The 13,492-nt window shown below is 36.0% G+C and overlaps 1 protein-coding gene, 1 long non-coding RNA gene and 1 other non-coding gene across 4 annotated transcripts; 1 reads left to right on the top strand and 2 right to left on the bottom strand.

Moving 5' to 3' along the window:
- Nucleotides 1–1,366: 1,366 nt before the first annotated feature.
- Nucleotides 1,367–5,376, top strand: LOC104092986 (UDP-glucuronate:xylan alpha-glucuronosyltransferase 2-like). Of its 2 annotated transcripts, XM_070192187.1 has the most exons (4): nt 1,367–1,547; nt 2,896–3,522; nt 4,037–4,447; nt 4,525–5,376. In XM_070192187.1, the coding sequence occupies exons 1-4, from the start codon at nt 1,373–1,375 to the stop codon at nt 5,046–5,048; spliced, it is 1,737 nt and encodes a 578-aa protein (XP_070048288.1). In that variant the 5' UTR covers nt 1,367–1,372; the 3' UTR covers nt 5,049–5,376. The 2 variants fall into 2 exon arrangements, with proteins under 2 accessions (XP_070048288.1, XP_009596978.1); XM_009598683.4 differs by lacking the exon at nt 1,367–1,547 and having other exon boundaries at nt 2,884–3,522.
- Nucleotides 3,695–3,767, bottom strand: TRNAR-CCU (transfer RNA arginine (anticodon CCU)). Its single transcript has one exon. It is a non-coding gene; the product is annotated as a tRNA-Arg (tRNA).
- Nucleotides 5,377–9,441: 4,065 nt separating the features above from the next.
- On the bottom strand, nt 9,442–10,227 carry LOC138903723 (uncharacterized). Its single transcript, XR_011413085.1, has 2 exons — nt 10,099–10,227; nt 9,442–9,779 (listed from the first exon to the last, which is right to left on the bottom strand). It is a non-coding gene; the product is annotated as an uncharacterized lncRNA (long non-coding RNA).
- Between the last annotated feature and the right edge of the window lie 3,265 nt (nt 10,228–13,492).

Genomic DNA, 13,492 nt, shown 5'->3' with positions numbered 1-13,492 from the left:
CAGCTTGCTCATGAACATGAAGAGAAGGAGACGGAGGGTTGGTGCATAATCATTGTATAATTATGGTATAACTCAGGGTATAATCATTGTATAACTCATCATATAATCATTGTATAACTCAGCGTATAATGTATATATGTTGATTGACCCAGATTTATAGTGATTATACATACACTGTATAATGTTTATACATAGTATATATACATTGAAGAGAGGAAATAACATAGAAAATGACTACGGCGAGTTTTTTTGTGATTTGTGCTGTGAAATTAAGAAAAGCTCCATTATTAAGGTCCTTTGAAATTTGGAAGAAGATGAAGGAGAGAGAAAGCAAAGAAAGGGAGAAGAGAGAGAGAAGCAAGATTGCATTCGCCCAAAAAAATCTGCTACACCATTTGACGTGGTTACATTATTTTAGGGCTATTTTTTATAAGTTTTTAAGGTTAAGAGGAGTTCTAAAGACTAATGGGGCTATTTATGTTTTCTTTATATTATTGAAGGATGAGCATTGAGCGCACCACTGTCCACTGATACGTACCGTACCATCTCCAGTTTGGTCATATAAAGTCTGAGATATGGCAAATTGTTTTGGCAATGGAGACTATATATATGTAGTGATTATCCAACCTAAAGCCTATAAAAATGTTCCATTATTTAACCATAATCATTAGTTTTATATATAACTTTAAGAAGAACAAAAAAGATAGTACTAAAAATATTCAAAAGTTCAAGTATTGCTGCGGTTATGAGATTTCTTTTTCTGGCAGTTGTGCGATTTACTAACAGTTAAAAACCGCACTTCTTTAATTTGTATACAGTATGGACATTGACAGGCCAATAAACAATAACTTCTCCCTTTCAATGATTCCAAAATGGGGGATTGCACATTTTCTTTAAGCAATCTGTCCCATTATGTTTACTTTTTTCATAAACTTTTTTCCAGTAACTAAAATTTTATGGTAAGATCACAAAATAAAGCTATGCTTGATCCGGCAATAAATAAAAACTAAGGCACGAGGATTATTTTCACCTTCAAATCTTGGATTTTAAGGGATTGGTGCATGTGGAAATGATTCTTTCTAGAAACTATCCTTATTTCTATAAATAACTAATAAGAAAATGACCTTCTGAAAATGCATCGAAAACAATTAAAGATCAATCATTTGTCACACCCTTTTGTGTGGAAGAAACGAAAGTTTTAAAACAAAGAAATATACATTTTTGGAGATTTTCTTTTTTACTTCTTCCCTTGTCTTTTTTCTTAATTAATAACCTGAATTAACAACCTAATTTTTCATATAAAACTTCATTAACAGTCTGGTTAATTTGGTGGTTGCTTTCCACACTAGGATTTAATTTATTGAAAATTAAGATGATGAACATGAAGGCTCCTCTATCAAAGGCTTTGATCATCAAAATCAACTTGGTTTTCTTGGCTTGCTTCTTGATTGCTTACGCCGGCCTTCTTCTCCGTCCATCAACTTCTGTTTATCACGAAAATGCAGCATCCATTGTTGTATGCTCGTCGCGTGAATGTAAGGTAAGCAGTAGCATACACAAGTTTTTTATAAGTGGTGTCAGTCTATTATCGCAACTTAGCTTGTGTCTGTGAATTTGAATTTAGTGTTGTACGTAGAGGTTCTAAGGTTTACTTCTTGTCTCTAATTAGTATTTACTTTGTATCGTCCATATATTTCTATTTGAAAATGGTATATATGTTTTTATTTTTGAATTATTTGACAAAATGGTGTTGAATGACATTCCTTGTAGAAAGTGTCTCCGTCACTAAAGGCAAGGGGAGTTTTCCATATTCAACAAAGGCAGGGGCGGCCCAACCCTAGGTCCCAAAAATTTAAAGGCCCCAAAATTACTAGTATTCTTTATATATAGTAGTATATTATTTATATAATTATCTTTTATTATTGATAAATTTATTTCTTTATTGTCATATTAATTTTTAATAATTCGATTTCTTCCTCTAATTAATATAACTAAAATAATTTTCTGTCAATCTTATTTTACTTTTTTACTTAATTATATTTCTCTATTCATTAGTTGATCACGTAACTATATATCTAATAATCTAACTTATTATTTATTTTTCTTACATAAATTATACTCTCTCCGTCCCAATTTATATGAAAGTGTTTGACTGGACATGGATTTTATGAAATAAAGAAAAGTTTTTGAAGCTTGTAATATTAAATAAATCATAGAAGTTTTTGGGCTAGAAATCATCTCAATAATGGTAAAAAGAAAAATCTAAAGTTGAATTGTTACCAAATATAGAAAGGGACTTACTAAAAAAAAGGAGTCACTTATGTTTTTTGCATTCTCCCATTTCAGTTGTGATGCAATCAACGTTAAATTCATTTAATTTTCTGTATTTTATAAAACTAAGTTCTCATTTTTTTTAATTATACATCCTCACTTGTCTAATTTTTTTAAAAACGATGTTCATTATATATATATATATATATATTAAATATATATATATATATATATATATATATATATATATATATATTAAGGCCTCTTATTAAGATTTTGTTTTAGGCCTCCGATGAGGTTGGGCCGCCCCTGAACAAAGGGATAGAGGTCAAGATTTGTCCATTTAGTTGGATTACGTTCTAACCATGCCTGAAAAATATTTTACGCTAATTATACATCTCATAATAGCAAGTTGCATTTAACTTCTTTTTTTCAGGTTACTATCTGAAATATTCTCATCCAATATATATATATATATATATATATATATATATATATATATATATATATATATATATATATATATGTATGTATGTATGTATATCACGTATATCAGTAGAATATATCACGTTGCATGCGTATAATTACTTAAATAACATTTTCTTGTTTTTGAAAAGGCGGGAGGTGAGATAAAGATGAAAGCAGAACTGAAAAACCCGGTGGTGAACGATACAAGAAAAATGATAAAGCATGAATTGCCTAGTTTCTTGGACACAATGGAAAAAGGTTCGAATTCGAAAATTGGGATGGTGAATATGGAGGACGAGAATACTAGCGATTGGAGCAAGCACGGACATATTATAATACCAGTAGAATTCGAGAAGGTTTCAGACTTGTTTGAATGGAAAGATTTGTTTCCACCTTGGATAGATGAAGAAGAAGAGGTAGTTGTACCTAAATGTCCTAAAATACCAATGCCAATTTTCGATAACTACAGTAACATGGACATGATTGTAGCAAAATTGCCATGCAAGTATCCAGAAGAAGGGTGGGGAAGAGATGTGTTTAGGGTGCAAGTGCACCTTGTGGTGGCAAATTTGGTAGTGAAGAGAGGAAAAAAGGGTTTGAATGGGAAGACAAAAGTGGTGTTTTTGAGCAAATGTAGGCCTATGGTGGAGTTGTTTAGATGTGATGATTTGATAAAACAAGAAGGGGATTGGTGGTATTATCAACTGGATGTTGTTAGGTTGGAACAAAAGGTTTCTTTGCCAATTGGTTCTTGCAATTTAGCTTTGCCTTTCTGGGGAAAAGGTAACATTTATTGGTGCTAATTTTGCTTTAGAAACCACTTTGTTTTTTCCTTTTGTACTCTAATTTTTCCATTTTCCTCTTTAAGAATTGGGTTAATGTTAGAGCAAGAAACAGGACGACATAGGCTTTCCAATTAAGAAGAAAAACCAGTACGGCAAAAAGAGAAGCTTATCGCGCCAGGTAGGGGTCGAACCTACGACCTTCTGCTTAGGAAACAGACGCTCTATCCACTGAGCTACAGGCGCCAGATAAAATCCTTAGTGTAAGCACATTTATAGGATGGCTGAAATATTCACATAGGTTAAATAATTTATAAAGCAATGCAACCGTCTCAAATATTTTAGGAATCTTTTTATAAAAATTGTAAGGTAAGTAAGTAGCCGAGGTAGGGGATTCACCGTTAATTACCTTATTAGTGGTCCGATTAAGTATATATTTTAATTTTTGCCATGTACCTAGATGAAATTCTTGTTGCTAGTCATCATCTATATTGACATAATTAATTTGATTTCAGAAATGAGCGAGGTCTATGATGTTTCCAACATTAAAAGCATCAGAAAGACACCAAAACGAGAAGTCGCCTACGCCACAGTTGTTCATTCCTCTGAAGATTATGTTTGTGGTGCACTTGCTCTAGCTCAAAGTCTTCTCAAAACAGGAACCAAACATGATCTTCTTCTCCTTCTGGACATCAGTATCTCCGAGCCTAAACGTGAGGCCCTCGTCAAAGCAGGTTGGAAACTCCGATTCATCGACAGAATCCGAAACCCTAGAGCTAAGAACAAGACATATAATGAATACAACTATAGCAAGTTCAGGCTATGGCAACTCACAGACTATGACAAGATCATTTTTGTCGACTCTGATATAATTGTCCTTCGTAACATCGATTTTCTTTTCTATTTGCCCCAGTTGTCTGCTACAGGTAGCTACTGCCAGATTTAGACTAGACATAGTTGATGTAGAACTTATTGACTCTAAATCTTGAATTTGCTACTGCAGGTAACAGCAGGTCCATTTTCAATTCCGGGCTAATGGTGATCGAGCCATCAAATTGCACGTTCGACATGTTCATGCAACGTACTAAAGATGTTATCTCATATAATGGAGGTGATCAAGGCTTCCTTAATGAAGTGTTTGTATGGTGGCATAGGTTACCAAGAAGGATAAATTTCTTGAAAGATTTTTGGACAAAAAAAAATGGGATTAGTCTTAAGGACCATTGGTATGGAGCAGATCCTCCAATTCTTTATACTATACATTATCTAGGATTAAAGCCATGGATGTGTTACCGGGACTATGATTGTAATTGGAACGTTCTTGAATATCATGAGTACGCGAACGATAACGCACATTGGAGATGGTGGAAATTTCATGATACCATGGATGAGAACTTACAGAAATATTGTGGGTTGTCAAGATTGGACATAATACGCTTGGAATGGATGAGGAACAAGGCTGAAAAATTGGGGTTCAAAAATGAACATTGGAGGATTAATGTTACTGATCCAAGACGGCTTGTTTGATTAATTAATTGGCTTCTTCAAACAATTCTTCTTCTTTTGTTGTTTTTTTCTCTTTTTCGGCCTTAAACTTCATCCTTTTATACTACTACAAGTGTTTTGCACAGAGAAATCTATGAACCTGCCTTATTCACCCAATTTTATTTATATGTGCATAGAGGAATGAATATTCTCTTGGTTTGGAGCATGAGAAACACATCTAGTAAAGACACCTGCATATATAATGCTATCATTCTTGTCATTTCTTTCTATATTTTAAAGAATTACGACTCACGCAAAGTATGTAAATGTAATTATGTATTGGTATATGTAAATGATTACTCGCTTAACAACGCAGAGATTGAATCTTAAGTTCAAAAACCAATCTCTTTTCAATTTAAATTTTAATTCTTTCAATGGTGAATTAAGATCTGTCCGAAAGAATAACATTATAATTTGGTATATTAGTCTCAATTTGGTATATTGAAGGGGAGTCTTGGCGTAACTGGTAAAGTTACTGCCAAGTGATCAGGAGGTCATGGGTTCGAGCCATGAATCAACCTCTTGCGGAAATACAGGGTAAGACTGCGTACAATAGATCCTTATGGTCCGATCAAACCTCGCGCATAGCGAAAACTTAGTGCACCGAGTTGCCAAGGTCTCAATTTGCAGAAGACAATCAAAGACGGTCCAAGTCTTTGTTGTTGTTGTTGTTGGTTAGACAAAGGTAAAGTAGCCAAAGGGTGAAGGCCAATTGACTGCGCGATAATGAAGGATGGAAACAAAAGACTGTTAGTTGAGCAACCATTTTTTAACTCCACCTAAAAAAGCGAAAATTTCCTTGAACACATAGCAGTCCAAAAGTCATAAATTTTAATTTTTTGTATACCATTATTATCTAAGATGGGCAATTTTTATATCTCTGAATATCGAGACCTTAACAGATTTTACATCCTATATAATTACTCAATATTATACATGTGACTTCATATTATCACAGGGAGTTCTTTAGGTGAAGAAGAATTTATTTAAAATTGATTTGGGGAATGGAGTTCTGATCGGTTGCTTTTATTTAACATATGATCACGTCCGACCATTTTAAAAAAATCCGTTTTGAGTTTGTTATTGAGTAGATCAAAAGTGCCACATGTTATAAACTTGAAGAACGTCTATTTATGTTCAAAATAACAAATCGACTCGTATGGGTGTCTCCGCTATTCTCAATATGTGCACCTCCACAACAGTAGGTCAATATTTAAGCCTTCTGGAAAACTAACTTGCAGCCTCAAAGCCGAGACTAGCAATGCATCCTACTATCCTAGACCCAATGAATAATATACTCAAGGATGAAAAACAAATTTTCTCAATCTTGTCACACGAACAAGTTTAATGAAATCTATCCTTTCGACGATTCCTACATATGCCATGCAAATTATTATTTTGCCCGCCAAAATTATTTAAAAAAATTGATAAAATTCAAAGGAATTTTCTTTGGGGATCTACTCCGTGTTAAAGAGGCATAGCCATTGAAGAAGTAGAGATAGAACATAGGAGAAAGAAGAAAGTAAGAGAGCTGTTTTAGAAAATATCGAATCTATTTTTACATGTACTGTACATGTGTATATATGTACATGCGTCACTAACCACTATTTCCTTAACAATAATATAATAGTTGTTGACAGTTGTACACTAACTCACTCACTAACTTCTAACCATCTAACTAATCTCTACAATGTACATACTTCTCAACCCCCCTCCCCCCCCCCCAAGCTGGGGGATGGAAGAGATTCTTCATTCCCAACTTGCTAATCAAATACTCATGTTGTGGCTTGCATAGACTCTTGGTAAGCAGATCAGCAGGATGTTCCTTAGTCCCAATATGTTGAGTCTGAATTTGACCACCCTGAACTTTCTCCCTTACAAAATGACAATCAATGTCAAAGTGTTTTGTCCTCTCATGAAATATGGGATGTGCTGCAATCTGTATAGCAGCTTTACTATTACAGAACAACTGCACAGGAGTGTTCACTGTAATTCCTAGCTCTCCAAACAAACCAACTAGCCAAGTGACTTCAGCAACAGTAGCCGACATGCTTCTGAATTCTGATTCAGCAGAGCTCCTAGAAACTGTGCTTTGCTTTTTGGATTTCCAAGAGATTAAAGCTTCACCAATCTTAACTATATAACCAGTGATAGACTTCCTTGTCTCCACATATGAACCCCAATCTAAATCACGGTAGGCAACTAGTTCCTTGTTACCTTTTGCTGGTATAAACAGTCTTAATCCTGCAGTTCCCTTGACATACTTGACCACTCGTGCATTTGCTTTCATATGTGACTGCTTGGGAGCATGCATGTGCTGGCTCAGTACTTGAACAACAAAGGCAATGTCTGGCCTTGTCATTGTCAAGTATAGCAATCTGCCTACCAATCTCTGATAGCTACCTGGGTCCTCAAGTTGTGCATTTGTAGAGGCTTCTCCCTTGTTCATGAATTTATCAAATGCTACTAAGGTGAGTTTATGATTGAACTCAAGAACAGGCTTTCCACCAGCTAATCCCAGCTCAGCCACTAACTCAAGAGCATATTTTCTTGGATTCATAAGGATTCCTTCTTTAGATCTGGAGTAACTCAATTCCCAGAAAGAATTTTAATTCTCCCAAGTCCTTCATTTTTAACTTAGCTTGCAAATATGTCCTTACTTGATGAATAAGCTCCACATTGTTCTCAGTAACCAGAAGGTCATCAACATATACCAGGATTACTATAAGATCGCCACCTACCCTTTGTGTGAAAAGAGAGTAATCATAATGAGACTGTACAAATCTCATATCCTTTAGAGCAGAAGTCAGCTTCAGGTTCCACTGTCTAGGAGCCTTCTTGAGTCTATACAAGGACTTATGCAATCTACATACTTTCTGATGACCCCCCCCCCCGGCAAATCCATCTGGGATCTGCATATAGACCTCTTTAAGAAGTTCTCCTTGAAGAAATGCATTGTGCACATCCATTTGAAAAATAAACTAGCCAGATGTTGCAGCCAAAGCCACTATAGATCTCACTGTCACTATTTTGGCCACAGGAGAGAAAGTTTCTTTGTAATCCAGACCTTCAAGCTGACTATACCCCTTAGCAACTAGTCGAGCCTTATACCTCTCCACCTCCCTAGTGGACTTGTATTTAACCTTGAAGATGCACTTACAACCAATAGGAACCTTGCTAGGAGGCAGGTCCACAATAGACCAGGTATGGTTCTCCTCAAGGGCAACAATCTCAGCCTGCATGGCTTCTATCCACTTAGGATAAGTACTTGCCTCAGCATAGGAGGTAGGCTCAGACACAACTGAGTATGCAGCAAGACAAGCCTGATAGGCAGTAGACAACTTGTCATAACACACATACTGGAAAATGGAGTAATTGCAGGCTGCTTCTTTGGAGGGTACAACATAATCTTTTAACCATATAGGAGGAACAGAAGTTCTAGAGGATTTCCTAATAAGAAGTGGAGCAGCAACAGGGGAAGGGTTGGACTGTAGATGAGGATCAGAAACTAGTTGACTTGGATCAACTGATTGACTAGAAACAGAAGAAGATGACTCAGTTGCAGTAGTTCTAGGAGTAGGAATGCAATGGAGAGAAGAGCAATCAACTTCTGAAAGATCCAAAATGGGGAATAAAGGAGAGGAACCATATATGACATGCTTAAAGGGAAAAACATCCTCATTGAAGACAGTGTCCCTGCTGACAAAGAATAGTTTTGAGTGATGATAATATAAAATGTATCTCTTTTGCACAGAAGAGTAGCCAAGATGGACAACAGGAATAGCCCCGGGGCTAAATTTATCTGCTTTTCTGACGGAGGTGGCATAGCACAGACTACCAAAAACCCTCAAGTACTGGAGAGAGGGAACCTTATTATAGAGTTTCTCAAAAGGAGAGGCTCCCTTCAACAAGACAGTAGGCAATCTATTCAAAAGATAGACCGCTGTAGAAACACACTCACCCTAGAACAGGAGTGGAACAAATGCTTGAAACCTCAAGGCTCTTGCCATGTTAAGAATAAACCTGTGTTTTCTTTCAACTGTACCATTCTGCTGAGGTGTATATACACCAGGAACTCTGATGAATAATACCATGCAACACCAAGAAACTATTGACCTGCTCATTGAAGAACTCAGTACCATTGTCAGACCTGAGACACTTAACCTTATTATCAAATTGAGTCTGAACTAGTGTTAAAAACATTTTCAACACAACAATAGATTCTGCTTTAGTATTCATTAAGAAGTGCCATGTGTACTTAGAGAAATCATCTACCAATATCATAAAGTATCTCTTACCATCATGAGTTGGAACCCTGTATGGTCCCCAGACATCAGCATGCACAAGTTCAAAAGGATGAGTAGAACAAGAAGTGTTGTGAGGAAATGGAAATCTAGATTGCTTAGCAATAGAACACACTGTACAATGGTGATCTTGCATAGAAATATGAGGTAAACTACTAATATTTTGTAGAACTTTCAGAGGTGCATGCCCTAGTCTCTTGTGCCACAAAGACACAATACAATTCTCAGTAGACGTAGTATGGACTACCTTATTGTGACTAGAACTAGAGACAGTATTTACAGAAGATGCTAGACTGGTACTTTATTTTGTGTTCTGCAGCTGCACTAAGCCTTCAGGGATATCTGGCTTCAGGATGTAAAGCCCACACTCTTCCTTACCAATCCCCATTACCTTCCCACTCAAGAGATTCTAAAAAAGACAGAAATCAGGAAAAAATGAAACAAAAAATCTTAACTCCTTTGTAAGCTTTGAAACTGGAAGCAAGTTGTATTTGAAGTCTGGAATGTATAAGACATTCTGTAATAATTTAGTTTTGAAGATTGTGGGAATTCCAGTATGACTGATAGCAATATGCTCACCATTAGGAAGATGAACCTTGTTATTGTCTATACTAGTCAGATCCTTGATTTCACTTAGTAGCTTGGAATTATGTACCATTTATTGGAGGCCCCTGTGTCTACTATCCAGTTACCATTAACTAGATGAGACATGAGGGCTTTTATAGTACCTGTATTGTTCATAGTTGCTGCATTTGCCACAGATTCTACCTACTTTCCTTTGCTCAACATATGCAGAATCTGATCATATTGTTCTTGAGTAAACACTGGAGCAGGTGAGGAAAATTGAGGAGTAGGTTGTTGAGTAGGTTGAGGAAGATCAGGAGTTTGGAATCCTCGAGCAGTGAATACATTATTCACCTGGGGACCTGAATAACCTCTTTTCTTGACCTTGAAATTAGCTGGGTATCCATGGAGCTTATAGCAAGTATCCTTGGTATGACCTTTCAAGTGACAGTAGTCGCATTGTAGTGTAGACCTCCCAAGATTATTTTTAGGTTTGAAACTACTATTTCCATTCCCAGAGTTAGCCTTACTCATCATTACTGCAGAATCACCAATGTCAACACTTAAAGCTGCATTGTTTCTCCTTTGACTCTCAACATTAACTACCACAGCATAGGCCTGGTTGACATTTGGAAGTGGTCGAATCATAAGAATTTGATCTTTAGCATTATCAAAAGAGTCATTTAGACCAGTCAAAAACTGATACAATTTCTGTAGTTGGTAGTGTTCTGCATGCTGCTTGGATTCATGGCATCCACATGAAGGAGGAGGAGCTAAGGCTTCATATTCATCCCATAACTCTCTAAGTTTGAGAAATATTCAGATACAGTTAGCAAATTGAGTTAGCTTTGCAATCTCCTTGTGAAGATAAAATAATTTAGAAGCATTCACTTTATCAAATCTCTTACGAAGATCTTCCCAGACCTTGTGTGCATTAGAGGCATAGATCACAATAATCAGTAAATTTGGAGCTACGGTATTCATTATCCATGCCAAAATAATAGTATTACATCGATCCCAGAGTTCATGAAGACTCGCATCATAAAGCTCCTTCCTACAGGTTTCTAGCACAAAACCTAACTTGTTTTTGCCATGCAACACAATTTTCATAGATCTACTCCAAAGAGAATAGTTTTCAGATCCTCGAAGTTGAATCGAGATGAGAACAGCACCTTGAGTATCAGAAGGATAAATATACAAAGGATGATTGTGATGAACTAAGTCAAGGTTCTGAGTATCCGATGTAGACGATGTAACCGTGTTGAAGTAGATTCATTTTCAGTAATTGCCATAGTAATTTCGTAGATTTATAAATTGAAGAGAATTACTCACTCAAATTGTTGCAAAAATTCAGAAAATTTGTTGAATTTGTTCAAAATCAGTAAACTCTAGCTTGAAGAAGAAGTTGTATCTTCAGCTGCAATTTAAAGCAAATAAAATGAATTTTGGATTCAACCAACTCAATTGTACCTTCTCCTTACTCGTCCACCATTGTTGAACTCGTCGGAGTTGAGCCGAGCTCTGATACCATGTTAAAGAGGCACATTTATTGGAGAAGCAGAGATAGAATAGAGGAGAAAGAAGAAAGTAAGAGAGTTGTTTTAGAAAATATCAAATCTATTTTTACATGTACTGTACATGTGTATATATGTACATGCGTCACTAACCACTAACTCCTTAATAATAATATAATAGATGTTGACAGCTGTACACTAACCCACTCACTAACTTCTAACCATCTAACTAATCTCTACAATGTACATACTTCTTAACACTCCGAACAAAACAAAAATTTAATTAGTTAGTTCAGATAAAGTGACCTTACCACGTCTCAACGAAGGGCCAGGAATTCAGAAAACTAAAGGCAAGAATTTGGTGCTAGTTACAGGTTTGGTGTGGCACTTCCGCCACAACCCCCAAGCTGTTTGGGTTAGAATTTTATCTTCCAAATACCGCCTCCCTCGAAATTCTACATATGTTATTTCACCTACGAGCAACGTCTCCTTCATTTGAAAAAGTCTTCTCAAGGATTATACATTCGTCACCAAGGGCCTTAAATGGAAATTTTGGAACTGCTAATGATATTAACTTTTGGCATGACATTTGGCTTCCTACCAATTTCGTACTTAACAACCTTATTCAAGGTCCCCTAGCAAATCTCGAGTCTACCTTAATACTTTCTGAACTTTTCTATAATGGCCAATTGCACCTTCAAAAGCTATTTGTCATCCTCCCACCCACCATATCTACCCTCATCCAAAGTACCAACTTCAATACTCGCTCACCTCGCCCTACCAATTCTGCTAGTTTTCAAATCAAATTGGCACATTCAATACAAAATCAGCGTATGATCTATACCTTCAAAAACACCACATACCTACCATAGTTGCTTTCCCAATCTCATGGATTTGGAAACTTCATATTCCCAATAAACTTAAATTGTTCCTTTGGCTAAACTTCAAAATTGACTTCGTATGATAGCCAACTTTCACAACTTGCATATTCTCCATGATCCTAAATACAAATCATGTCCTTATACTCCTGAAACAATACCATACTTATTTTTGAACTGTAACAGTATCAGACCAACATGGACCTTCTTCCATATCAACATTGTTGCTTCCAACTTTAATGAATGGCTTCGCTCGCACTGTCTGCGCAATCAAGGACCCTTTCTCTACCAAGGTATTGAGGTCCCTGCCATATTAATGGTTCCTTTCATCCTTTGGCATATTTGGATTATACATAATCATAATCATTTTCATAATCCCCATAAGGAGTTGTCTGTAACTACTATCATGTATTATCTTATAAAATTTTACTTTCTTTCACAAGCTCGTTATCGTAAAGCTAACCCGTGCAGTTTTTATATTAAATGGTACCCTCTACCTAAAAACTTTGGTAAGCTTAATATCAACGGAGCCTTCAATCAAGCGATTCGCAGAGCAGGAGCAGCATGGATTTTTCGCAACTCCAACAATCACTGGATCCGTAGATTCACAACCAACTTAATCTGCTTCTCTCCTACCGAAGCTGAGCTAGTAGCACTTCGGCTAGGATTACAGTTAGCTAAGGATTTTAGCCTCTGGCCACTTCAAATAGAAAATGATTCGCAGGTACTATTTACCATAGTCGAACGTGGCAATAAACTTTACTTACCTATTAATTCTGACTGCAGGTCTTTTATGTTTGAACTGGGTCGCGTGGAGCTTGACATGCCTACCGAAAAGCTAATGATGTAGCAGATGCCTTCGCTAAGCATGGCATGAACCTCACTCCCTCAAATGGACGACAACCATGGCATTTCTTATACTACTTATCTTCCCATCCCTTTGTTTATCAGCTTTCAATAAGGACTGTTCTAAAAATTTAAATATTCGAACAGTCTCAGCTTATAATACCTACAACTCTTATGTTACTTAATTTCTAATATAAGTCTCTTTATGAAAATAATAATAATAATAATAATAATAATAATAATAATAATAATAATAATAATAATAATAATAATAAACCAACAATCTAGAATAATGTTGTCTCGAAGTTATGGAAAACTGA

This window comes from Nicotiana tomentosiformis, chromosome 12, assembly GCF_000390325.3.
Source record: "Nicotiana tomentosiformis chromosome 12, ASM39032v3, whole genome shotgun sequence".
In the NCBI taxonomy this organism is placed as follows: Eukaryota; Viridiplantae; Streptophyta; class Magnoliopsida; order Solanales; family Solanaceae; genus Nicotiana; species Nicotiana tomentosiformis.
This window is presented reverse-complemented; position numbering and strand designations above follow the sequence as displayed.

What these genes read in the sequence shown, in the direction of transcription:
- LOC104092986 (XM_070192187.1), top strand. Translation starts at nt 1,373, where the DNA reads ATGATGAACATGAAGGCTCCTCTATCAAAGGCTTTGATCATCAAAATC. An exon ending in GCGTGAATGTAAGGTAAGCA is followed by an intron (nt 1,548 to 2,895) that starts GTAGCATACACA and finishes AAAAGGCGGGAG; the next exon opens with GTGAGATAAAGATGAAAGCA. An exon ending in GCCCCAGTTGTCTGCTACAG is followed by an intron (nt 4,448 to 4,524) that starts GTAGCTACTGCC and finishes TTGCTACTGCAG; the next exon opens with GTAACAGCAGGTCCATTTTC.